The sequence below is a fragment of the Lotus japonicus genome, chromosome 6, assembly GCF_012489685.1.
Source record: "Lotus japonicus ecotype B-129 chromosome 6, LjGifu_v1.2".
In the NCBI taxonomy this organism is placed as follows: Eukaryota; Viridiplantae; Streptophyta; class Magnoliopsida; order Fabales; family Fabaceae; genus Lotus; species Lotus japonicus.
Window position 1 is genome coordinate 8,038,554 of NC_080046.1, and position 24,041 is coordinate 8,062,594.

The following is a 24,041-nucleotide window of genomic DNA, read 5'->3' on the forward strand; positions in this document are numbered from 1 at the left end:
CCATAGAAATGTCATGAAAATGCTTAAGATTTAATTAGTTTTAGAAGAAAAAGTTGGGTTGCTCATGAACCATAAATGGTCGAGACCTAACCTTATGTTTTGGGGGTGAAATTCTCATTTTTGAAGCCTAGAATTGATGCATGATACTTTGGTTGCTAAATGGGAAAGTTTGGGTTTGAAACTGTGGAGTAAATTGCTAATTATTACACGTTTCTCTTGCATTTTAAGTAATTGAAGAAATTCTAAGTATAAGTTGCATGATTAGTCTTATATGAATGCAAAAATGAGTTGTAACTTAAAATGATTTGAAAGAAAAATTTGGGCATGAATTGAGGCTTAGGGCCGAGAGCACTAGAGAGGAAAATGGAAGAGAAAGTTTCTTGAATTCACTTAGAAACATGCTTAGGGATAATCCTTGGAAAATTGCATATGTATGCTTAAATTTGTTTTAGAGCATTAATGCATTAATAGGCTTGTTTAGCAATAACTTGAACTTGTAAGTTTGGTTAAGTGTCTTTATGGCTAAGTTATATGTTGTTAATAGTGTCAAAGTAGCCTTAGAGTCTAGGAAACCTTGTGTTGACCTTGTTGAATTGGTATGAGGTTATAAGAGTCGATTAGTGACTAAGTTGAGTTACGTTTTGCTTAAGGTTTGGGGCACTTGAGCATGGAGCTGCGGTCCGAGGAAAGCAACCGAGGAAACGTTCAAAGTGAGGGCAATTTTCCGATTATTAGCCATTTGAAATGTATTGTATGCTATGTTTATTGTGTGCTTGATTGCTAATTTTTTTTTTCATAAAAGTAATTCCAAATAAGTTTAATTTCTATGCACTGACCATCAACCAATCAGATTTCAAGGATGTGAGAAAATCTCTTTTTTTATTTATTTTCATTAATTGACGTGACACATCCTTAAAATCTGATTGGTTGACGGTGTAAAAAAACTTTATACTGTCGATGCATCATCTTTTTCTCACTCCAAATTGATTGATAATAAATTTAATATAAATTTAACATTTTTGTGTTTTTTTATTTGAACAATTTTATGTTGATTGATTGGAAAAATGTAATAATATAATATTAAAAAATACTTATTAAGTTTCCAATTTGAAAGTGAAATGGACTTCGGTGGTAATAACTTTAATCTATGAATAAAATAACTTAATGGAATGATTTATTTCGATTACAATGAGTCAATGATTGAGTATCACTTGTCTAAGGTGTCCCCATGTAGAAATGAAGGGCTCAGATTGGTCGACTATATGGACATTTAAAGATTAAATAGACTTGACACTATCTTTACTAAAAAGATACGTAGATACGGAACCACACGAGACACTACTTTTGTGACTATATTTTGTTACACAAAGTAACTAACTTATTTTTCTCACCCTACTTTTGTGACGATAATTTTTTACTACCATAATGTGAAATTTTAATTTTTTGTCTCTTATTTTTCAAAAAATTTAAATTATGACGATGTAAAAAACACTACAAAAATGTGGCAAGTCACTGCTTTTGTGTGGTCTATTTGTGGGGTTCCAAACTTTATGACATTCATTATAAATAGTGAGTGTGGTATAATTAAACTTGATCAAGGCGTCACATGCACACACAAACACACACTGTCATTTCTCCACTCCCATGGCGTCGTTTTGCCCTGTCATGTCTCACTCCTTCTTCTGCATTTCCTCTCCAACACCACGTTTTCCATGCTGCAACGACACCGTTCAATCTCACTGTGCCCCTCTCCCACTCTTGCCCCAACGTTCATGCTCCTCCCAAAGGTATGTCCAATTTATTCACCATAAAACTCGTTTTGAAAGTTGTTTCATTGATCGATCCAAGGGAAATCAACTAGGCTGCAATGCAATTTCCTATTATTTGACTCTATTATATATGGTATCACCAAACTTTAACCAAGTTAGATAAAAGATAAACAAGATCTTGCTACACGATCGAGAAGAGCCGTTGCCTGCATTTTCTTTTTATTTATTTATACATTAGTTGTTCCCCTCTTTCCATTGAGGAGAGAGTATATTTTTAGTCTCGTAAATTTTTAATATTTTATTTTTTTAAAGTATATTTCATTTTAGTAAATTTAAAATAGTTTTACTCTTGTTCTTGAATTTTTGTTTTTTTAAGTTTTCGTGTAAACATATTGGATGATGTTCTGACGAGTTTTACTCTGGCCAAGCAACTTTTTTTTTTGATAATGTCCAAGCAACTTTTTTAAGCAAAACATGAAAGGTTGATTGATAAGTTTTATACTGTTCAAACATAGTTTAGTATTAATAGCATTTTTTTGTTTAATTTAATTCACCATTGTTATCGTAGTGTTAAAGTTTAAAATAATATTAGAAAATAAGAAAAGAACAAGAGTATTTTAAAACTGAGTAAGATCAAATTCATAAAAGAGGTCCTCATGTTACTTTCACTTTGTTTGGTTTGATGGAAATAGGGGAAAGATAACTGAGGGAGAGAAAACACATAACCAACATCCTTCCATTGTTTGGTTACTCATCAAAAGGAAAAGGGAGTTTTTTTTGCATAGGAGAGAAAAGACTTGTTTTTCAAGCAAATTAGCCATTATGCCCTTCCATTACAAATTACCTCTTTAAAAAGCAAGATGTAAATTAACTTCCAATCTTATATATAAAGGACAAAGTCGTTATTATTCACCACATTTTTTTTCTATCATTCCACTTCTCTCAATTTCCTTGTTTTTTCTTTACATTCTCTTTCTTTCATTTTATTTTCGGTGCTTGTTGTGGTACCTTAATTTAAATGAGGGTACGGTATCTTTAATGATGTAAAACCTATTTATCTCCAATTTTTTAACTTTTAAAAGCCTCTAGCACCATCATTCATGACCATTTTAGTAGATTATCTCATTATTTTGTCGTTCGCCAGACACCAAATTCCATATCTCACCCTTATTATGGTCAATAACTCTCTTGTTTTTACATCGCATACATTTCCACTTCCACCACTAGATTCTGACTTAAAAAAAGCTGCAACAACCAGCATGACGTCTAAGATTCCAACAAAAGTTAAAAGGTCTAATCTTCTCTTTTTTTCTGCCCTTCAATTTCACAATTTCATCTAGTCGGGGTATCGTACCCAAAAGAATTTCAAGGTACCACAGAATTTGCCAAACATTTTTATATCCCCTCACTTTCTTCTCTATCCAATCATAACCTTTGAATTGGATCCCTCTTATCTTTGATTGCACACATGTGGTCCACTAAATTCAAGATTCATTTTTTTTAACAAAAATTCAAGATTCATTGACCGCACGCAATCTGAATTTTTTTTATTTATGAATTTACGTGTTCATTGATTTACTTATTATTATTTCTCAGAAAGAAACTATAGAAATGAAAATATATTTTTATGACCTAACTTTACTCCAGGAAGTTATTTAATATGCGGGATTATTCTTGAATTTTTTTTAAAAAAAATAGTGTTTTTCTGTCTGTGAAGGGGTGCTTGTTTACGATGGGGGAGGGAATCACCAAGAACCAGGATACATGCTTCATTGGCAGGTTGATGCTTTGATTAATTAATTACTTTTTGTATCGGAAAAAAGCAAGGTGTTTTTGCAAATTTGTTACTTTTTAATTCATGTTTTCATATGGTTTTTATTTACTAGCAGGTGTTTCAGTGGAAGATGTATCGGTAGAAGAAAAATTACAGCTTCCGAAAGGAGAAACTTGGTCAGTTCACAAGTTTGGAGGGACTTGTGTGGGAACCTCTGTGAGAATCAGAAATGTTGCGGAGGTTATTATGAATGATTACTCAGATAGGAAATTTGTGGTGGTCTCTGCGATGTCAAAAGTGACGGACATGATGTATGATCTGATTCATAAGGCTCAATCCCGAGACGATGCATATTTATCTGCTCTGGAAGCTGTTTCAGAGAAGCACAGCTCAACTGCACGTGACTTGCTTGATGGAGATGATCTTGTTGCTTTCTTATCGCACTTGCATCAAGACATCAGTAACCTCAAGGCAATGCTTCAAGCCATATGCATAGGTACACCAAACTCAGCAAAATATCCTATTATCAATAAAATTTTACCGCGCGCGAGACTGTGAAAATTAGTTAATATTTTGTTCGACACTAAAAACACTTTTATACCAAATGAGATATAAGAAAAAAAATAGAAAATAATGAGAGATATAATAGATGATGTGATAGATATTGAAACATAAAAGAGTAATAGAAATAGAAAGTGACGGAAAATGAGATTAAAAGACAAAGTAATCCTCCTTTTATATTTTAAAATAATACAAAATTAAAATCGTAAAAATTATTAATGAATATTAATCATGATGATGATAAAACTTTTTAACTTTTCAATAATATTTATCTCATTTTATAAACATAATTTTTTTCACTTTCTCTAAAAATAAACCTAAAAATTATTTATTTTCTTCACTCTTTTTCTTTGCTTTCTCTCTCTTTTCACTTTTTTTTCTTCATGCCAAACATAGTGTTTGTGTTCTCCTGAACGTGAAAGCTACCTATTTGGTTCTTTAATTTTCTTTACCTTTATCAGTTATGGTGGGTATCTATTTCTTTGATAATCCTGTCTTACTCTAGAATATTTAATTTTATTCATATTGATATTGTGCATCAATGTATTTCTGATTATTTGACACTGACACATTACCGGTTTGATGTTATTTTTAATATTTCATGTATGCGGGAATGGACAAATTTTTTGTCTTTTTTTGATCATACAAATTATATAACATATAAACAGAAAGTTTTTCGCCACGAGGAGCTTAACTTTTATAGGTGCTATATATCTTTCTTGGACGATAATACTATAAAACTTTTCCGCCACTATGTTGAGATCTCCTCAAGTAAAATATTAGGGGTAATCTTTTTTTGACGTAAAAAGATGAAGAAGAAAGAGATAAGAAATGAGAGAAAATATAAAGAAGTGATAGATGATTTGATTAATAGAGAAAAAACAAAAAAAAAATAGGAAATGAAGTGAAGAAAAAGTGGAGATGTGTATGAATATTCATAACTCAAAATGTTATTTATCATTTTCACACCCGAAATCAAAGCTTATCTACAAAAATCGGAAGAGAAGTGAAAAAATGAGAAATGTGATTAATGATTTGATAGAAAAATAAAAATAAGATAAAAAATATAAAGGGGGTGGAAAAATATGATATAAGAGAAAGTGAAGTTTGAATAATTCAAAAACATTCACAAAGAATGCAATATAAGAATAAGTTAATTTCTTTTATTTCGCCTAGGATTAGGATGACAACTAGTCGGGGTCAGACTCGGGTTTTGCCCTTTTCAAACCCAAACTCGAACTCTCATACCCAACCCAAATCTAAATCCAATGGGTTTCGGGTTAACACAAACCCGTTATAGCCTTAAAACCCAGGTTCAAACTTAACTTGATACATAGATTTTTTTTTTTGTAAAACAAAACACAACTTAAATTATTTTATTTTGAAAAAATCATTTTATATCTTTTTGTAAAAAAACATGGTACTTTAAAATTATCTAATAAACATGGTAGCATTTAGTAGTGTCTTTAAAATTATCTTTTGCTTTCCCATCAATACATTTTTAGGCTAAATCGTTTGAAATACCCTTAGTTGCTTACCTAAAATTAAAATCTTTAACTCAAATACATTTTAAGGGTCCTTTTAGTGAAAAGGTTTCGTTCAGTATAATAATAATAATAATAATAATAATAATAATAATAATAATAAAAATTTCCCGATGCATAAATAATAATAATAAAATTTCAAAATAAATAAATAATAATAATAATTTACAAAAAATAATAAGATACTTTTTTTATTCATCGGAAAGGAAAAATAATAAGATATCAACAAATAAAATATGTATGATAATAATTTAAGTAAATATTATCATTACAACTTTTTATAATACAAATATAATAAAATAAAAAATATCATAGTATTTAAAAAGATAATTTTTTTTTTGAAACAAATAGTGAAATGTTGATTTTCTGTAAAAAGTTTATATAAGGATAAAATAGTAATTATAGACCATACTTCTTTTCTTTCTCTTCCATTTTCTTTTCATCTTCTTTCCAACCAAACATCCTAGAAAATCACCTCATTTTCCACCATCTTCTTTCTTTCTTTCCTTTTCTTGTTCCTGAACTAGAAGGAAGTCCAACCGTCTATTGCTGGCGCAGCAGCAAGAAAACGGCGCGTGATGGTGGTAGAAGGTTCAGTTCCCTGTTCACTTCGTCTTCCATTTGAGAGAGAAAGGGAAAAAAGTTATGGACGGAGAAACAATGAGTATGCAGAGTAACCAGCGAGATTAAGGGGAAGATGACATACGAAGTCGGAGCTATAATAGGTTGTTTAGGGAAGGAACACTCTTTTCCGAAGAAGTGTGTTTCACTGTTTGTGTGAGTGAATTTTCTTCATTATAAAAATGTTTACAATGTGTGGTTAGTAATTTATGGCTGTATAAAAAGTATTGCCCCTAATTGAATCTTTGAATCTATATGCTCTCATGAGATATTAATTTATACTCAACTCCAACTTGGATTGACATAATTGGTGGTCCTGGGTTTAACCCTCGTCTCCGCATAAGTCGAGGGTTCGAATCCCCCTATGTCTAGTAAAATCCTAGTTGGTGGGCAACCCTCGAGGAGACCCCTGATGCTCCTACCACGGAGTGGACCTCTTTGAGAAGATCCCCTAAAGCTCCTACCAAGGAGTGAGTCTCTAGTCTCTACTGGTCTCCCAAACATGCCACTGATGCCCTGCTAGGTAGTCTGGAGGTGCTTTCTCTTTGTAACAAATAAAATTATACTTAATTGACTTTATCATGGATGTTGTATCATTTATCATGGATGACAATTAAGAAAGTTCTATCATTTATCTTGGATAACAATTAAGATATGTTTTGTTACTTAAAAAGATTTTGTCGTTTAAGGAGCTAGACTTGACATCTCTACTAACACAATTACTTTGTTGCAGCTGGTCATGCAACAGAATCCTTTATTGACTTTGTTGTGGGACATGGGGAGTTATGGTCTGCACAGATGCTGTCTTATGTTATAAGGAAGGTCAGTTGTTTAATAAATAGTATCTAAATTTTGTATTTATTTGAATTGTGCTCATTTCATCAAGCTTCCTGTCCATTCTGCAGAATGGGATTGATTGCAAATGGATGGACACAAGGGAAGTCCTCATTGTAAATCCTACTCGTTCTGATCAAGTTGATCCTGACTATTTGCAATCTGAACAAAGACTTGAGAAATGGTACTCCTTGAATCCATCTAAGGTTATCATTGCTACTGGTTTTATTGCAAGCACTCCTCAAAACATTCCTACTACTCTCAAGAGAGATGGAAGTGACTTCTCGGCTGCAATTATGGGTGCTCTGCTCAGGGCTCGTCAGGTCACAATTTGGACAGATGTTGATGGTGTGTATAGTGCAGATCCTAGAAAAGGTTTGTTGATTCTGCTCCTTATTTCTTGTCCTATTTTAACAATGTGTGGGTGGGTATTATATGATGTTCATTGAATTTCAATTCTAATATTAATTACTGTGGCATAGGTTACTCATGGCTTTAAATTGTGGTTGCTGTCTCTGTTGTTGTATTGGGATAATTGAAATTGCTGAAAAACTATCGACAAATGCGGTTGATGCAACCACAATTGTGGTTGCTGTTTGTTTGTGGGACTTGAAAATTTTTGATTTTGTGTTGACAAGTCCCACATTGACTAGAAATATGAGCAAAACAGTTCTTATAATGGGTAGAGCAACCATCACCCCTAACTCCCTAAGCTAGCTTTGAGGGTAGAGTAGGCTAGTCCATATTCATACTATGCACTTACTTCTTCACACTTTACATATTGAGGATATTTTTCTCTTGTGTTCAACTACTTGAGCAAGGGGCTTAATTCTGTATGAACAATATATTTTACAGTTTGTGATGCTGTGATTTTGAAGACATTGTCTTATCAAGAGGCATGGGAAATGGTGAGTTTGCACTTTGGAAAGTGTCAAAGCTCTTTATGCCTATAAAAATTAAGGAGAATAAATTTTAATCTGTTTCTGGTGCAGTCTTATTTTGGAGCAAATGTGTTGCATCCGCGCACAATAATGCCAGTTATTCGATATGGCATACCCATAATAATAAGGAATATTTTCAACACCTCTGCTCCTGGAACAAAGATCTGCCATCCTTCTCTTATTGGTGATGAAGATAAGAAGATATTAAAAACCTTGGTCAAAGGCTTCACAACAATAGACAACTTGGCACTTGTAAATGTTGAGGGGTAAGTGAGTCATGTATTGCAGTTTTAAAGGGTCTGTTTCATTACTATTTTGTAAAACAAATTTAGTTTTTTACGCAAAAAAAAGTAAAAAAACTCATTAGATGTGCATAGTTTTGAAAAACAGATTTCAAAAATAGTTCTTATGTTCAGTTTTTAAAACTGGAATCCCAGATCATCTTCTGATTTTAGTTTTCGAGTCATAGGTTTTTCAGCTTCGTAAAACATCTCATCCACACTCTTTTTTTCTTTTGTTCTTCTGAAAAGTAGGATTTACAAATTGTCTATGAAAACAATTTTTAAATTCAAAAATCTCAGAAGGGACAAGCCATAAATATCATGAATGATTGGTTTTCTTGTTGTTTGATACTTTCTATTGGAATACACAATCTAGCTTAAATATTACTCACAAAGTTGTAGACTAATGTTTTCTCATTGTTTCCTTTTGCAGAACTGGAATGGCTGGTGTTCCAGGTACAGCCAGTACTATTTTTTCTGCCGTAAAAGAAGTTGGGGCTAATGTTATCATGATATCTCAGGTGCATTCGTCATCTTTTTTTTAATGTTTTTCACTAGTTTTTCAGTTACACTTATGAAACTGATACAGAAATTAACTTCGTTTAAATAGGCTAGTAGTGAGCATTCTGTGTGCTTTGCGGTGCCTGAGAAGGAAGTAAAAGCTGTTGCTGAGGCATTGCAGACAGTATTTCATAATGCTTTGGGTGCACAGCGTCTTTCCCAGGTGCCAAATTCAATTCTACTACGACAAAATGCTAATTTCAATATGATTCCAACAAATTTTCTGCTGTTTAATTGATATGAAGCAGGGAAAACCATTAGTCTATGTTCGTAACGTTTTTAGAGGTTTATAGCTAAAGAGTGAAGTCTGATATAATCTTGCTTAATGTGTGTTTCTATATTCAAAAATGACTTTTCATACTCCTTGGGATATATACAGTTATACACTACTAGGTGAAAGAGGAATATATGGGCTACCTCTTAACAATCTCCAACTGAGTTATTCTCTTTTTATGTTACTTCGAATGAGTTTAACTATAAAGTGATAAAGGGTGTATCCAATCCAACCATAGGTTTTTATATGTTGAGACTTAAGATTGTGGTGTAAATTAAAAAACCGTGTGTGTAGCCTTAACTATTCACTTTAAATGCAAACTCATTAAAGGAATTATATGCTACATAATTCATGTCCTTTGCACAATTATGCTTAATGTGGACGCCTTATGTCTGTCCTCAATTTTGTGCATATTTAGGCCGCTTTTGGAAGTGCTTATTTGAGTTTATCTTATATAATAAATGTTTTTGCAAATGTTTTAGAGAACTTATCTAAATAGCTTATAACCTAACTAAAAGCTGTTTCGAGCTTACTTTCATAAGCCGCTCAGATTTAGCGCTTATACTTATCAGATTTTTTACCTTATTTTGAAGATCTACCCAAAATAGCTTATGAATAAAGAACTTATGCAATACTTGCTTATTGTTTTAAATGTTTAAGTAAATGTTTTACCCATACACATCCTTATATTGTTGATACATGATTTGTTAAGTTATGATTTGTTATCTTTGATAAAACCTGGAATTTTAACACAGCCTAAATTATGTAGCAAACCTCTCAGGTTTCGGTGATTCCAGATTGCAGCATCTTGGCAGCTGTTGGCCAGAAAATGGCAAGCACTCCTGGAGTTAGCGCCACCCTCTTCAATGCATTGGCTAAGGTAATTGAATTATAGTTTCTTATAGTCTGAGGATAGTTATGGTTGAGGTTTCAATCTAATATCTAGTTAATTTAAACAATGAACTAATCTGAAAATGGACATACAATTTTGAATGTAACATTGACCTAATGGATGCTTTACCTTTTAATCACATCTTTTAGTCGCAATATGTTGACATGTTTTTATTTTATTTGTTTAACTGGTTTAAGATCAAACTTTTGATTAAAACAGGCCAACATAAATATTCGTGCTATAGCACAAGGTTGTTCCGAGTACAACATTACCGTGGTTGTTAAGAGAGAGGATTCTATAAAGGCTTTACGGGCTGTGCATTCAAGATTTTATCTGTCAAGAACCACCATATCAATGGGCATTATTGGACCTGGATTAATAGGGAGTACCCTGCTTGACCAGCTAAGGGATCAGGTACAGTTTTTGAAGATAAGTTTGCAACATTGCATATATGCATCCCTTTCGTCACTTTGTAAATTTTCAGAAGTATATCATGCCTAAGATTGAAATTTATTGAGTATAGTCTCTACATATTTTTCAGGAAAAATAACTTTTAAATATAAATTGTTTGAAAAATCATAATAATAAGTAATTTCTTGAATGAAAATACATGGAATCTGCCGCCGGTGGGTATGTTGAAGTTTAATGTTGATGGGTCTTCTAGAGGTAACCCGGGCCCGAGTGGGGTTGGAGGTTTCGTGCGTGATAGTGATGGGGAGGTGTGTGGTTTCTTTTCTAAATTTGTTGGGGAGTTGTGGGTATATGAAGAGGAGGTTAAGGCTATCTTGAATGCTTTGTTATTTTGTCAACAATTTCAATTGCAGGGCTTTTTGCTTGAGAGTGATTTATCACTTTGCGGTGGGATCTGAATTTGATAGATTATCTTTTGCTAGAGGTCAGTTGTATGGGGGTAGTGAATATTTATAGGGAATCAAATACTGTGGCTAATTTTTTTGGCTAAAACAGGATGTGAAATAGTGCGTCCTCTGTGGGAGTATGTGGCATAATTGTACTTAGTTGTTATCAAGGGTTTGTTTCATTAATAAATTGTTTCGTTTTCAAAAAAAAATATTGTGTGTGTAATAATTTAACATTCATGTGTTTATGCAGGCCGCAATTCTGAAAGAAGAATCAAAGATTGACTTGCGTGTGATGGGCATCATGGGTTCAAAGCTGATGCTTCTTGATGATGCGTAAGTCAAATTATATAGAGCTCAATTCCTTTCTTTTACAAGCTTAAACCTTTTTCTAATGTTGTGTGATTAAGACAGACAAATGAAAGTTGATACTGAGTTTTGTTTTCTTTTTCCTACATTAGTAACTTCTCCTGTCAAAATGAGGAGTTCATTTCACCCTATTTTCCTACCTTTTCCCTTTCTTAAAACCATAATTTCTTACTTCCTCTGATTTTTTTCTTTACATAATATGAATGATATTGTTTACACACATCGTGGGTTTACTAGCTAATGCCCTTGATTATCTATGCTCTATTAATCATATTAAGTTGGATTTCATTCAGCAATGATGAATTATAATTTGATTGCAGAGGGATCAACTTAGTTAAATGGAGAGAACTTCAAGAGGAAAAAGGAGAAGCATCTAATTTGGAAAAGTTTGTTCAACATGTACAAGGAAATCATTTTATACCAAACACTGTAATAGTCGACTGCACATCTGACTCTGTCATAGCAAGCCAATATGATGACTGGCTGCGCAAAGGAATGCATATTATCACCCCTAATAAGAAGGCTAATTCAGGACCTCTAAATCAGGTAACCCACCACTTGTCATTTTGCTGGTGTATACTTCTTTATCGTCAAGTATTATATTTCTCATGTATACATGTAAGTTTTGGATAATTTCCTTTTTCAACGAATAGTAATAGTCCTCTGCAGAAACTAAAGATCCCCAAATGTTGGTTTATGTTTGTTTTGTTTAATTAATGAGGAGTACATTACAGGTAACCACAATTGCTTACATTACACTCTCGCATATTAGCACATCATTGCAAAGTGTGACTGTGTGAGTATGTTACAGGCATAATCAATCAAAACTTCATAATACATTAGATAAACTTCATAATCAATCAAAACTAACAATTGAAAAAGATAACAAAGCACTTATTTCTAAGGCAAATGACTAACAACACTAGTCCTACAAAATGAAAGATTGTGGCTTTTATTAGATAAACAGTCATGACACTTATTTCTGGAGACAATGATAGGAATGTGTTGAGGCTTGAGAGCATGATCAAGAGTGAGAAAAGATACTTGACCTAGCCAACTGTGCCATAAAGGGTTGGTTTCAACACAAGAAACCTTTGAGGAGGATCAATTAGAAGATAACTTGTACATGCAGTTGTCGTTCAGACTTCTTCACAGCACTGCCTCGTGATCAAATCCCTTTCCACATAATATAGGGGGAAATTCAATGGAGACATTATTAGTGTGTTATAATTGTGAAACTGAGAGCACATTGTGTGAAAAATTGGGAAGAAAAATGTTTAGGGGGTTGGAAGTGGTTGATATGGGGAGACTCTTACCATTGGAAACAAAAAACTTGATCATACATGTCTTTCGGTTGCAGACTGTACAGATCATTGGTTATGTGATGAGATGCACCAGAATCCATCAGCCATGACGGTTCAAAGGACATGGTTTGTTGGCTGAGATTGGATATAGGTTGCTATTGAGAGGATGAAGACCTGAGAAGCTTGTAACCACAAGTCTTGGCTGTGAGATCTTTCATATCACAGTATGGGAAAATTGATGATAATGAGTTTTAGAACTGATAATTATTAATAGAAGAAATTGCAGGCAGAAGAACAAATACCCAACTCCAGAGTCAATGTGATCCTGGAAGAACAACTACGGTTCCCAATAAACCAGCCCAATTCCTAATCTCCAAAACTACTAATTGAAGCTATATGATTCCTCTATTTATAGTTGACAACTTATTAACTAAAAGTAAGTCACATTAAGTTATTTTTCTCCTATGGTTGCGTCTAACATACACTCGTCCAATGCGGAGTTTAAGCCTATTTGCCAAATCATTCAGAAAGCAATTGGGAATGAGCATATTTGCCAAATCATTCAGAAATTTGGTGTTTCCAAAATACTTCCTTTCTCTAATTCCCTGTTGCTACAATACATGTCAATCTTTTACTATTTGGTTCATATTTAATTTACTACTTTTGGGGCTTTCTCACCTTTTCTCTCTGCATCCAGTATTTGAAATTAAGAGCTCTTCAGAGGCAATCATACACACATTATTTCTATGAAGCTACTGTTGGAGCTGGTCTTCCAATTATCAGCACTTTACAGGGCCTTCTTGAAACCGGTGACAAAATATTGAAAATTGAAGGCATTTTCAGGTTCATTTGAAACTAGTTATCTCTCTCAACATGTTTCTTTTTGTGGAGTAGACAACCTCACATCTCAGACTTTGATATTTCTGATGTTGCACTTCAACTGTCCACCTATACCCTCCCTCTCAGAATAGAAAAATTAAATCAAGAAACATTGATTCACCTGATCTTATTACCTCTATTTTTGTAGTGGGACTTTGAGTTACATCTTTAATAACTTCAAAGATGGTCGGGCTTTTAGTGAGGTAGTTGCTGAAGCGAAGGAAGCAGGTTATACTGAGCCAGATCCAAGGGATGATCTATCTGGAACTGATGTTGCTAGAAAGGTACAATGCACAGTATTTAACATATCTGCCACATTTTTTGTCAAATTTCAATAAAGTAACATTTTGCAGTGAACATTCATGAATTTCAGTATTAAGATATGCTTGGTTTGAGAATGATTAGAAGGGAATATAGTGATTTACATGCTTAATTTAGTCCTTTCTTGGTCGTGATCATTTGAAATTTAAAATCCTGCGGCTTTACAGGTGATAATTCTTGCAAGGGAATCTGGCTTAAAGCTAGAGTTTTCTGATATTCCTGTTGAAAATCTTGTCCCTGAACCGTTAAGAGTAAGAACCAAAATGTTTTAATTTTAAAGTTCTGATTTTTAGTGTGTGCTATTGTTACCCTTAAAATGATTATTTTGAATTTGATGATCTCATGCAGGTTTGTGCCTCAGCTCAAGATTTTATCCAACAATTACCAAAATTTGACAAGGAGTTAACAAAGAAACAAGAAGATGCAGAGAGTGCAGGGGAAGTGAGTAACTAGACCGCATTCTGCATGCAATCTAAATTAAACTATAAGAAATAATAGTTACATTATGTCTTCACCCACGCATTAAGTATCATTCAACATTATTTCAAAATAAAAAGCATAAGCTCCCTTTTATTTGATATAAAATTTTAGGCTAGCTACAAGCTCAACTTATTCTACTCAGAATTCAAATAGAGATAAATTTTTTAAGGGATTTTTAAAAAAGTGTGTCGCCCAGCGAGACCCCTAAAATTCAAGAAGATCTCTATATCATGCTAAGAGCGAATTATACTAGTGAATCAGACACCATATCTTTCACTTAAAACTCACTTCCTTTCTCATTAAATGTGAGATTTCTTACTCACACTTGGTATCCCAAGAATGCGGGGAGGTGATTGTGGGATTTCCTGCTCTTGTATGTTTTGCCATATATGTTTACATGATTAATTAGTTTTTCCATGATAAAGACATTTTATTCATTGTATAAATAAACATTTGTTGTATCTTTATGTTTGAAGGTGTTGAGATACGTGGGAGTTGTAGACGTGAGAAATGAAAAGGGGGTGGTAGAGCTGAGAAGATACAAGAAGGATCATCCATTTGCACAACTATCCGGGTCAGATAATATAATTGCATTCACAACAAGAAGGTATCAGAATCAGCCTCTCATTGTTCGTGGACCAGGAGCTGGTGCACAAGTCACAGCTGGAGGAATATTCAGTGACATTTTACGACTAGCCTCCTATCTTGGTGCTCCATCTTAGATCTGTCAATTTTGCCAGCAAATGCATTCTTGTGGCATTGGTTTGTTGTGAATAAATAAATAAATAATGGCTTTCATTTACTGATATTAAATGCCACAAATAAGGAAAATTACTATTTTATTAGAAAACTGATGTCTCTTAGTATTAAATATTTATTTATCTGATGTCTTATTGGAGAAATCTTTATAAATCATGTACAAATTGTAAGTTAGCAAATGAACTTGCATGTGAATTGAGAACTCAATATCGTGTTTGTGTGTTATTAGAGGCTATGAAGGTTTACCACAAAGGAAATACAAATTAATGGATCCGGATTACCTGCGGTCAAATTTTTTTAAAGTCACTACAAACACATTGTTTGGCAGCCATCATATCGTGACTTGGATTTACAATGATAATGATAGTATGATCCACATGAAATTGGTTTATTAGAGAATACTGAGCGGAGAGTCAAAGAAGTCTTACATTGGCTAGTGTACAAGTATATATATAATAAAGAACACACATCTATTGCTTTAAACCGGTTTTGTGGTGTGTGGAATTCAAATTTATTATTTCTAACACCTATTAAGGGTGGGAATAGGCTGGACCCAAGTAAGCTTTGCGTAAATAGGCCTAACTTGTTTAAAAATTTTAAGGCCTGAGAGTCTGACCTGCGGCATGTTAAAGGCTTTTTTCGAGTCTGACCTGACCTTCCCGAAAGCCTAGTTTGGCCTGATAGCCTATTTAAAGACCCCGTATCACAACAAGAATTTTACGTTTGCTAACAAACTTATCTGTAAAGAAACTATCCAGCTTATAAGCTAATGAGTTAAATTATACTAAAATAATTTTTTCAACAATCAGACTTATAATATTATAAGCTACTAAGTAGAGATGAAACTAAACGAGATCATGTTGGTTTCTTAGAGTCGGAGAGTCAGTTTAAAATTACTTTATAGTAAGGTATTTAAATACGTCATATATCTATTTCTATGTAGACTTATAACTTTAAATCATTATATAAGTCAATTTTCTTAAATATATAAAAATGTCAATAAATATATAATATAAAGATATTATGATAAATTTCTAATATATAAACATTATCAATGCTAAAATATATTTATACTAATCATATTTACCTAAATAGGCTAGCCTATAAGACTTGTTGAATGACCTGAGCCTGACTTTTTTAACTAAATAAACTTTTCAAAAGCATAAGCCTTACTTACCTTTTTATCAGTTTGGCCTGACCTGGGCCTGTGAACTGTGATAGGCTAGGTCATAAGCCCCTACGAACGGCCTGAACTATTCTCACCCCTAACACCTATCATATCACCTATTATTTCTAACACACATATCATTTATTTCTTTTTTATTCTTTCTATTTTATCAAATATAAGGTGAAAAAGGTGTGTGCACGAATTATTATTCTATAAAAAATGCGAGAGGGTCACCGAAAATAATATACTGCAATCTCACATCCAGACATCCAGTGCATACTGGTTAAGGAATCAGCTACTGCCAGTTGTATTACTTTCCTTTCAAGGCTTCAAGTACATTGAGAAAAGCAAAAAGCTTTTTGGTTTCTGCCATCTCACAGACAGGAATTTTTTTGAATGTTTCACAAAAGATTTCAGATTAGGATTTGCATTTTGTAAATGTAATTAACACGTGGTCTTAGATCAAAGTTACGTTAGTAAACCAACGAGCTTGCGTTACGTGAACTTATATTACTCCTTCAATCCTAATTATAAGATTTCATTGAGATGATTATAATTAGGGTTCGCGCGCTTCTCCGGAGGGACCAGAAGGTGCTCATGGTTCAGATTCCTCAAGTAACCAACACTGCAGCGGATTTATTGGCTCATCAGGCTGTGAGGAATGGCTCGTCGTGTCGTACTTGGCACCTCTGCTCCTCCAACTTGATTCCCTTGCTGTTGCGAGATGAAGTAGAGTAGTTTTGTTTATGTTTTCCAATTCCTCATGTAACCAAAAAATCTACTGAAAAAACATTGTGAAATTAAGTAATTAATATTTTAGTGCCAACAAGTGTAAAACAACGTTATTTTATTATTTAGTTTGAGAAAAAGGAAAAATGTTCCTTTGTTTGAATATCAAATAAAAAAGAAATATATATTCTTGACTGAATTTAAATTATTTTTCTAAATATTAGTGGTAACGTGTGTTACCGTTTTTTTTTTGTTACAATGAGGAGACATGCCCCAGAAACGAAAACACTAAGGCGGGGCGCTCCCATAGAAAGAGTGACTAAGGGGGTAATATCCCTATCAAGCAACAAATGACATTCACTTTTTTTTTTTCTAGAATAACATCCTCTTTCACAAAATAATAATTCACTAGTTTTTGGTATTTTTTGGTTACCTAAGAAAGAGAATTCATTCTTTTAGAATCACTTGTCTATTAATGTAAAAATATATTTAAGTTTTTTTAATACACACAAAATCTCTTACAAACCAATTGGCAATTACCACAAAGTCAATCATAACGGATTTGTTTTCATTGCCGTTTCTTCTATTCTCTTTGACCTTTCGTCCCCACACTATCCATTTGGAGGCAACACAAGATTAGAGCATCATCTCACTTGTCTATTCTCTATACCTCATGATAATAACAAACTAGATTCTCTACTATACTATAAGGTCAAATCATGGCATGTGAGGTTCGCAAATAGACCCCGCAGCATGTGCTTTCGTTACCAAGTACCTTTCAGCTTAGCATATACAGTTTGTAAAATACCGTAACATGCGCCAACTTTTATGCTAATCATCGATCATCAACTGAGATTAAGGTTAGGTCAGCCACCGCCACAACAAATAGTAATATATTCACGGACAGAAAGAAATAGCTAGGAAGTAGAAATCAGAATAATATAATGAATCATTGATGAATAAAAAAGATATGAGATGTCACTCTATCATGCCCATGAAGGCGGTGCCAAAGAAGAGGATAAGAGGAGGATCAACGATAATAAAATAAAGATAAAATTAAATGATGCAAAAGAGACCCTCGACGCGTACTAAATTCCATAGTTAGCTTTGAATAAATTCCTGGAATAATGTAAAGCATCATTGGAGTTAATTGATGTCGGGACATGATGGTAACGGAAGTAAGCATTTGGAACGAACAAAATTTAGTAAGACAACTAATGCACCCCGGGTCCTTAATATTAATTTGGTTCATTTTATAAGGACCATACGAAAATCTGCACCATAGTAATATATATATTTTTTTTATAAGCACCATAGTAATATATAAACCAACCAAAAAACAAGTATATTGCTCTTTAAGTTCATTTAGTTATTAAAAAAATCCACATCCTTGGGACCTCATCAAAGTCCTATCTATATTGCTCTTTGAATTTATTTATTTGTGTAGGAATTACGTTGTGCAATTTTCCACGTAAACAATGGGCTATCGTTTCATATAATTGGAGCTTTTTTTTTTTGAAACAAATTGGAGCTGAGTTAGGACAGTTGTCATATCAATATTACGAAAGTCATAATATTAGCCAACACAAAACATTATCTAAAGTAGTATTACTATTATCTAAGTGTTTGTCCTTCAACATTTAGACAAAATAAATACAATTCCACACATGCAGTTTATACTTTTTCCCAATTAACAGCATGACACTTGAGCTGCTGGAAATGGAGAGTTGAGGAAGTTATCACATTAATTAAATATTAAAAAAGTGTCTGAAAGTGCATAACTAAATTTTTAATTAGACAACAGCACAAACAATGCTCAAAGGAATGTATGTATTTACACTATAATTTCCCCATCTAAGAACCCAACCATCCACTAAACCAATACACTAGCTTTAAAAAATCAATAAATGACATCAGACTTGTACAACAAGAAATTGCAAGAACACAAAAAATCATCATTTAAAAAAAAAAAAATTAACTTGTGATACAATTAAACGTGGTCTCTATTTTATTTGGTTTTTATTACCGGCAATCCAGTGAATCAAAGGAGTCTGAAAATCCTGAAGGTTTAGCAGGAATGCTAGATTGAGTTTGTGAGAAGGACATGTCATCAAACATTGTGGAAGTGCCTTCATTGGCTTGCCATCTTCTCAGAGCTTGAGGAAGGCTCATGTGAAGGTCAATGCCATCACCTTCTTCTTCTTCATGGCTTGTAGGCTTCCATTGCTCTACCATAGGAACCAGGACATTCACTGCATGACCCATATCTGGCCTTTGGTATGGTTCCCGAGCAGTGCAATGGCCTGCTAGCTCAGCCACTTTGTATATGCTCTCCATGGTTTCTTCATCCGGGTTCAGTGTTTGATCAATTGCCTTAGGGATGTTCTCCTTGTTAACTAGCACCCTTCGGAACCATGAAACCAGGTGTGACCTTTCATCAGGCACAGTATCATCCAATGCCTTTCTACCAGTGATTAGTTCCATCAGAACTACTCCGAATGCGTAAACATCTACTTTGGTTGTCACTCTTCCCGTAGCTGGCAAGAAACAAGATTACATTAATTATAAGTCAAGGAATAGGCTAGCACAAAAGCAAATGCAACCTATCACATTTGATGCCAAAATAATCTGGCTCAGCTAAACCTATTTAGTTCTACAGAAAAAAAAATATTCAGGTCATGAAAGAGCAAAATTTCAGGGCATGATTTTAAAAATGAAAAAATGTATGCTAGTGGGAATGTCGAAGTCACTGCATGATTGTAACAAAAGACAAGTCAGGGCACAAGGGAATCAACATCAATCAGCAACAAAATACAGGAACTATTCTAAATCTTCCAAATTAGTCCTCTTAATTACTAAATAATGAAAGTACTAAATACTTCTTAAGTTCCTAAGATATTAAATGTATGCTGATATATATTACTGCCTATTGATAGATGATACCTAATGGTAGATGGTGGTAATTTTTCAAGCTAGCCCCTTTATCATCTAGCTTTATTTGTAAGGGTTGAAGCACCCTTTTTGCTTCCTATAATTCAATTTTGGCTTATCAAAAAAGAAAATGCATATAGGTTGTCTTAAATACTTTCTTTATATAAGATATAGCAAAATCTCACACAGTAATCCAAGATTTAAAGCAACCAGAAATCAAAAAGGACAATTGACCGCATTAACTTGTAGTCTATCAATAAATGGCAAAACTCATTATGTTCCATGAAACAATCCACCATGGAGATTTATAAGGAAACGACAAATTTTGCAGGAAAAATAACAATGCATAACTAACTGCAACAGAAGAATAGAAAACAACACAGCTAGTTCAAAAACAGATAGGAATCGGAACCAATTATATTAAGGTGCAATGCAATAAGGAAATAGATAAGAGCTTTAAAATTAAGACAAGTTTATGATCAAAGGCTTTCAATACCTGCATATTCAGGTGCCAGATATCCAAATGTTCCAGCTAAACGTGTCTCGACCGAATACTTTCCATCAGGTGCATTTTTAACCAACCCAAAATCTGCAACCTTTGCTCTCATGTCATCACCCAATAGGATGTTTGAGGGCTTCAAGTCCCTGTGAATGAAGCTCTGCTGAGCTAAGCTGTGCAAGTATTCCACTCCCCTTGCAACATCCAAAGCTATTGCTACCCTTTGCTTCCAAGTCAAAGGAGCACAGCCATTTTCACCCCAATCAAACAGATGTTGTGTTAAAGTCCCTTGTGGCATGTACTCATACACCAAAAGCCTTTCATTGCCATTCACGCAGTATCCTAACAGAGCAACCAAATGTCTATGCCTAACTTTAGTCAGCACCGCAATCTCTGCTTGGAACTCATTCATTCCCTTACTTCCCATTGGACCAGATTCCATCCTCTTCACAGCAATTTGAGTTCCGTCATGCAATTCCCCTTTATAAACAACTCCAAATCCTCCCCTCCCTAAAATGTTATCTTGGCTGAAATTATCGGTAACTTGCCGGAGAACTTGGATTGAAATAGTAACATTTCCACCCTCAAAAAATTGACGGTCACTAGGCTCACTGGCCTGGCTCTGTAACTCACTCGCAACCCCACCTCCGCCATATCCATTGGAATTCGAGACACTCACCATATCAATTTTCACGTTGCCTTTTCCATTTTCAAGATTATCAACCCTACCGAATTTCCCATGCCGGTTTCTGGCATAACACTTACAAAACACAAACAACACAACCGCAACAAAGAACACTGCAATAATGGCAATACCCGCGATCCACGCCGGTGAGAGGGAAGACCCACTTGCCTTTCCAGACCGACTTCCACTTGGTGCATCAGCGGAGGGAGTGGTTCCACCGCCTGCACCACCACCACTGCCTCCAGAACTCCTAAGCAAAACATTCCCTGCATAATTGAACTTCACCTTGTCACCCGGGAACTCGGGAATCTCTCCAGAGAGATTGTTATCAGACACATCCAGAACCTCGAGCTGAGCTAAACCCGTCAAGCTTCCAGGTATGGAGCCACTCAAATTGTTACCACCAAGATACAATTTCCTCAGATCAGTTAACTTGGCAAATGCAGGTGAAATAATCCCTGTCAAGTTCTGCTTCTCCAAATTCACCGTAACAATCTTCCCCCCAGCACACACCACAAAGCTCCAATCCTTACAAGGATCATTCCCACCCCATGAACTCGCCAACCGATACGGATACCCAAAACCCGCAGCAACATCAAGCAAAGTCGTAACCCGTGGGTCACAAGGTCCAGGACTAGATTGACAGAAGCTGTTAATCCCATCAAGAGTGTTCTTCACTCCTTTCCCAAACGAAGGAAAAGGACCCTGAAGCTTGTTGTTATCCAACGAAACATTCTTCAAGCTAGCAAGACCCATCAACGAAGACGGAACCACACCTGTCAGCTTGTTATCCCGGAGCTGCAGATCAAACAAACCAGTGCAGTTCGTGAGATCAGGAATCGCACCAGTGAACTGATTCTTCTGTAGCCACACCTGAGTCAAATGGGTCATTGAACCAAGCACGTCAATCGAACCAGTAAACCCAAACCCATCGTTCTGGTTGTTGAGCCACACGAACTGAACCCCGGATCCGGATAACGATTGCGGCAACTCGCCGGTGAGGTTGTTGTAGGAGAGGCGGAGACTCTGCAAGCTGACCAAGGAGCTGAAAATGTCCGGTAACGAACCAACGAGGTTGGCATTTCCGAGATCCAGTTCAACGAGGTTGGTGGACTGAGTCAACTCAGCAGGAATCGTCCATGGCTTGAGGTTGATGTTGTCGGTCATGCTGAGCTGCTGCAAGCTCGTGAGACCGAAGAAGCAACCATCAGGGACGGAGGTGAAGTTGTTGGTGTCGAGGTAAACAGTTTTGAGGAGTGTGAGGTTGGCGAGTGAGGGAAACGCGCCGGTGAGGAGATTGTTTCTGAGAGAGAGCGTGTTGAGCTGAGTGAGCGAGTTCAGATCGGTAGGGAGTGTTCCGGTGAGTGAGTTGGAGCGGAGGTCGATGACGGTGACGCGGCCGGAGTCGCATTTCACGCCGGACCAGTCGCAGAATGAGCTCGACGACGACCACCCTGAGGGAGTTGGAGTCAGCGCTTTTGCAAGGTTTGACATGAACGCGCCGTCGTCTGCGGTGGTGGTGGGGGAGAGGAGAGAGAACCATAGGAGGAGGGTAGAGAGAGAAAGTAGGGTTTTCATTTAGATTTGGGGGAATGAGGAACACAGTTACACAACACAACAGAACACAGAGAGAGTTTGTTAGAGAAGTGAATGAATGAAGAAAGAATGGAAAGAAGAAGAAGAAGACAGGGTTTGGTTGACAACAAAACTAAGCTAACTCCATGTGGCAGTTATGGTCTTTTTTTTGTCTTTTTGATTTTTTAAAATGGGTTGTTAAATGAGGTGCATGCTCTAGTACCCAAAATTTTAAATGAGTGTATGTATAGGAGTGATTTGTACCAATAATATGAAGACACCTTAGATACATTTATTTTGTGTTCTAATATATCCTTAATCTTTAACTAATTATGTAAAGACCCCAGTTTTTTCTGTAATGACGTGCTTCTTTTAATTTCAATCACTAAGTGTTGTTCATCTTCATATTCTCCTTAATTGTATCAAAAATATCTTCATATTCTCCAGAACTCTTTACAAGAACCACAACACACAAGTCTCACTCGTTTTCAATTTTTCAATCTTCTTCATCTTCTTCTTTCTTCCAAACCTAAAACAGAACAGAACTGAGAAACCCTTCACACTAAAATCCCATAAACCAGAATCTATGAAAACCCAAAAGCCCCTTCAACCATTCAAACCCTAAAACCCACCCTTCAGAACCAAAATCAGCAGGAAATAAGACACAAAGAAAGACGGAACAAGTGCAATAGCTGCCTTCTAGACAGGGATATGCAACACCGAGACATCAATCACATCAGACTACCCATGCTTCCGCACGATCGCCGCCACAGCCGCAACACAGAGAAAAGAATCAGGCGGATAAAAATGAGGAACAAAAGTGATTTTTTTTTTCATGAACGAACCTCTCGGAAGAAATCGCCGCGCGAGATCTCGTCGAAGAGGGAACGGGGAAGCCAGTTGAAGCACGCTGCATCCATACGAGGAGTTGGTACGTAGGGGTTGGGTGTTATTGCGAGGCGAGGTAGGGCTGTGGAGGCGAGAGTTGATGTTGATTTTGCTGTTTGGGAATGGAAGAAGGAGATCTAGAATCGAATTATGGTTTCTGCAGGTTTCAGATGCGTGTTTGGGGAAGAGATAGAAACCCAAATGTTAAGATGTTATGGGGCTAAAATTTTACACCATAAGTTTCAGGGGCTTTTGTATAATTAAATTAAATTTTATTTCTTATTAATATTAATAACAATAATAACAATAATTATTAGAGATGTAGATATTTGAGTATTCCACATCACTCAAGTACCATACCCATAAAAAAAGTTGGGGCACCAGAGAATTCGCCGTTAAATGAGGTCAGAATGTTTAGATAAAGAAAATCTAAATATTTATTATGCATTATTTTAAACATTAATAAAGGTGTCTTTATTGAGTAATGATATATACACACCTCATTTTTAAAACACTTCATTTCCACCTCTTTTTGTTTCTATCTC

General features: G+C 35.1%; 2 protein-coding genes across 3 annotated transcripts; one reads left to right on the forward strand and one right to left on the reverse strand.

Moving 5' to 3' along the window:
- Nucleotides 1-1,581: 1,581 nt before the first annotated feature.
- On the forward strand, nucleotides 1,582-15,246 carry LOC130722236 (bifunctional aspartokinase/homoserine dehydrogenase 2, chloroplastic-like). 2 transcript variants are annotated; one of them, XM_057572908.1, is made up of 18 exons: nucleotides 1,582-1,787; nucleotides 3,487-3,548; nucleotides 3,659-4,039; nucleotides 7,003-7,091; nucleotides 7,175-7,478; nucleotides 7,959-8,011; nucleotides 8,096-8,310; nucleotides 8,759-8,846; nucleotides 8,936-9,049; nucleotides 9,930-10,040; nucleotides 10,272-10,466; nucleotides 11,163-11,245; nucleotides 11,599-11,824; nucleotides 13,280-13,425; nucleotides 13,610-13,745; nucleotides 13,950-14,033; nucleotides 14,131-14,223; nucleotides 14,739-15,246. In XM_057572908.1, the coding sequence occupies exons 1-18, from the start codon at nucleotides 1,645-1,647 to the stop codon at nucleotides 14,982-14,984; spliced, it is 2,769 nt and encodes a 922-aa protein (XP_057428891.1). In that variant the 5' UTR covers nucleotides 1,582-1,644; the 3' UTR covers nucleotides 14,985-15,246. The 2 variants fall into 2 exon arrangements, with proteins under 2 accessions (XP_057428891.1, XP_057428892.1); XM_057572909.1 differs by having other exon boundaries at nucleotides 9,942-10,040.
- A 3,436-nt stretch (nucleotides 15,247-18,682) lies between these two features.
- LOC130722500 (receptor-like kinase TMK4) lies at nucleotides 18,683-22,759 on the reverse strand. The gene is made up of 2 exons (XM_057573244.1): nucleotides 20,346-22,759; nucleotides 18,683-19,455 (listed from the first exon to the last, which is right to left on the reverse strand). Exons 1-2 carry the CDS (start codon nucleotides 22,609-22,611, stop codon nucleotides 18,941-18,943), a joined length of 2,781 nt encoding a protein of 926 aa, XP_057429227.1. The 5' UTR covers nucleotides 22,612-22,759; the 3' UTR covers nucleotides 18,683-18,940.
- Between the last annotated feature and the right edge of the window lie 1,282 nt (nucleotides 22,760-24,041).

Excerpts from the sequence above, each read along its gene's own strand:
- LOC130722236 (XM_057572908.1), top strand. The coding sequence starts at position 1,645 with ATGGCGTCGTTTTGCCCTGTCATGTCTCACTCCTTCTTCTGCATTTCC. Across the intron at positions 13,746-13,949 it reads GAACTGATGTTGCTAGAAAG|GTGATAATTCTTGCAAGGGA; the intron begins GTACAATGCACA and ends GCGGCTTTACAG. Across the intron at positions 14,034-14,130 it reads TTGTCCCTGAACCGTTAAGA|GTTTGTGCCTCAGCTCAAGA; the intron begins GTAAGAACCAAA and ends GATCTCATGCAG.
- LOC130722500 (XM_057573244.1), bottom strand. The coding sequence starts at position 22,611 with ATGAAAACCCTACTTTCTCTCTCTACCCTCCTCCTATGGTTCTCTCTC. Across the intron at positions 19,456-20,345 it reads TCTGGCACCTGAATATGCAG|CTACGGGAAGAGTGACAACC; the intron begins GTATTGAAAGCC and ends GTTTCTTGCCAG.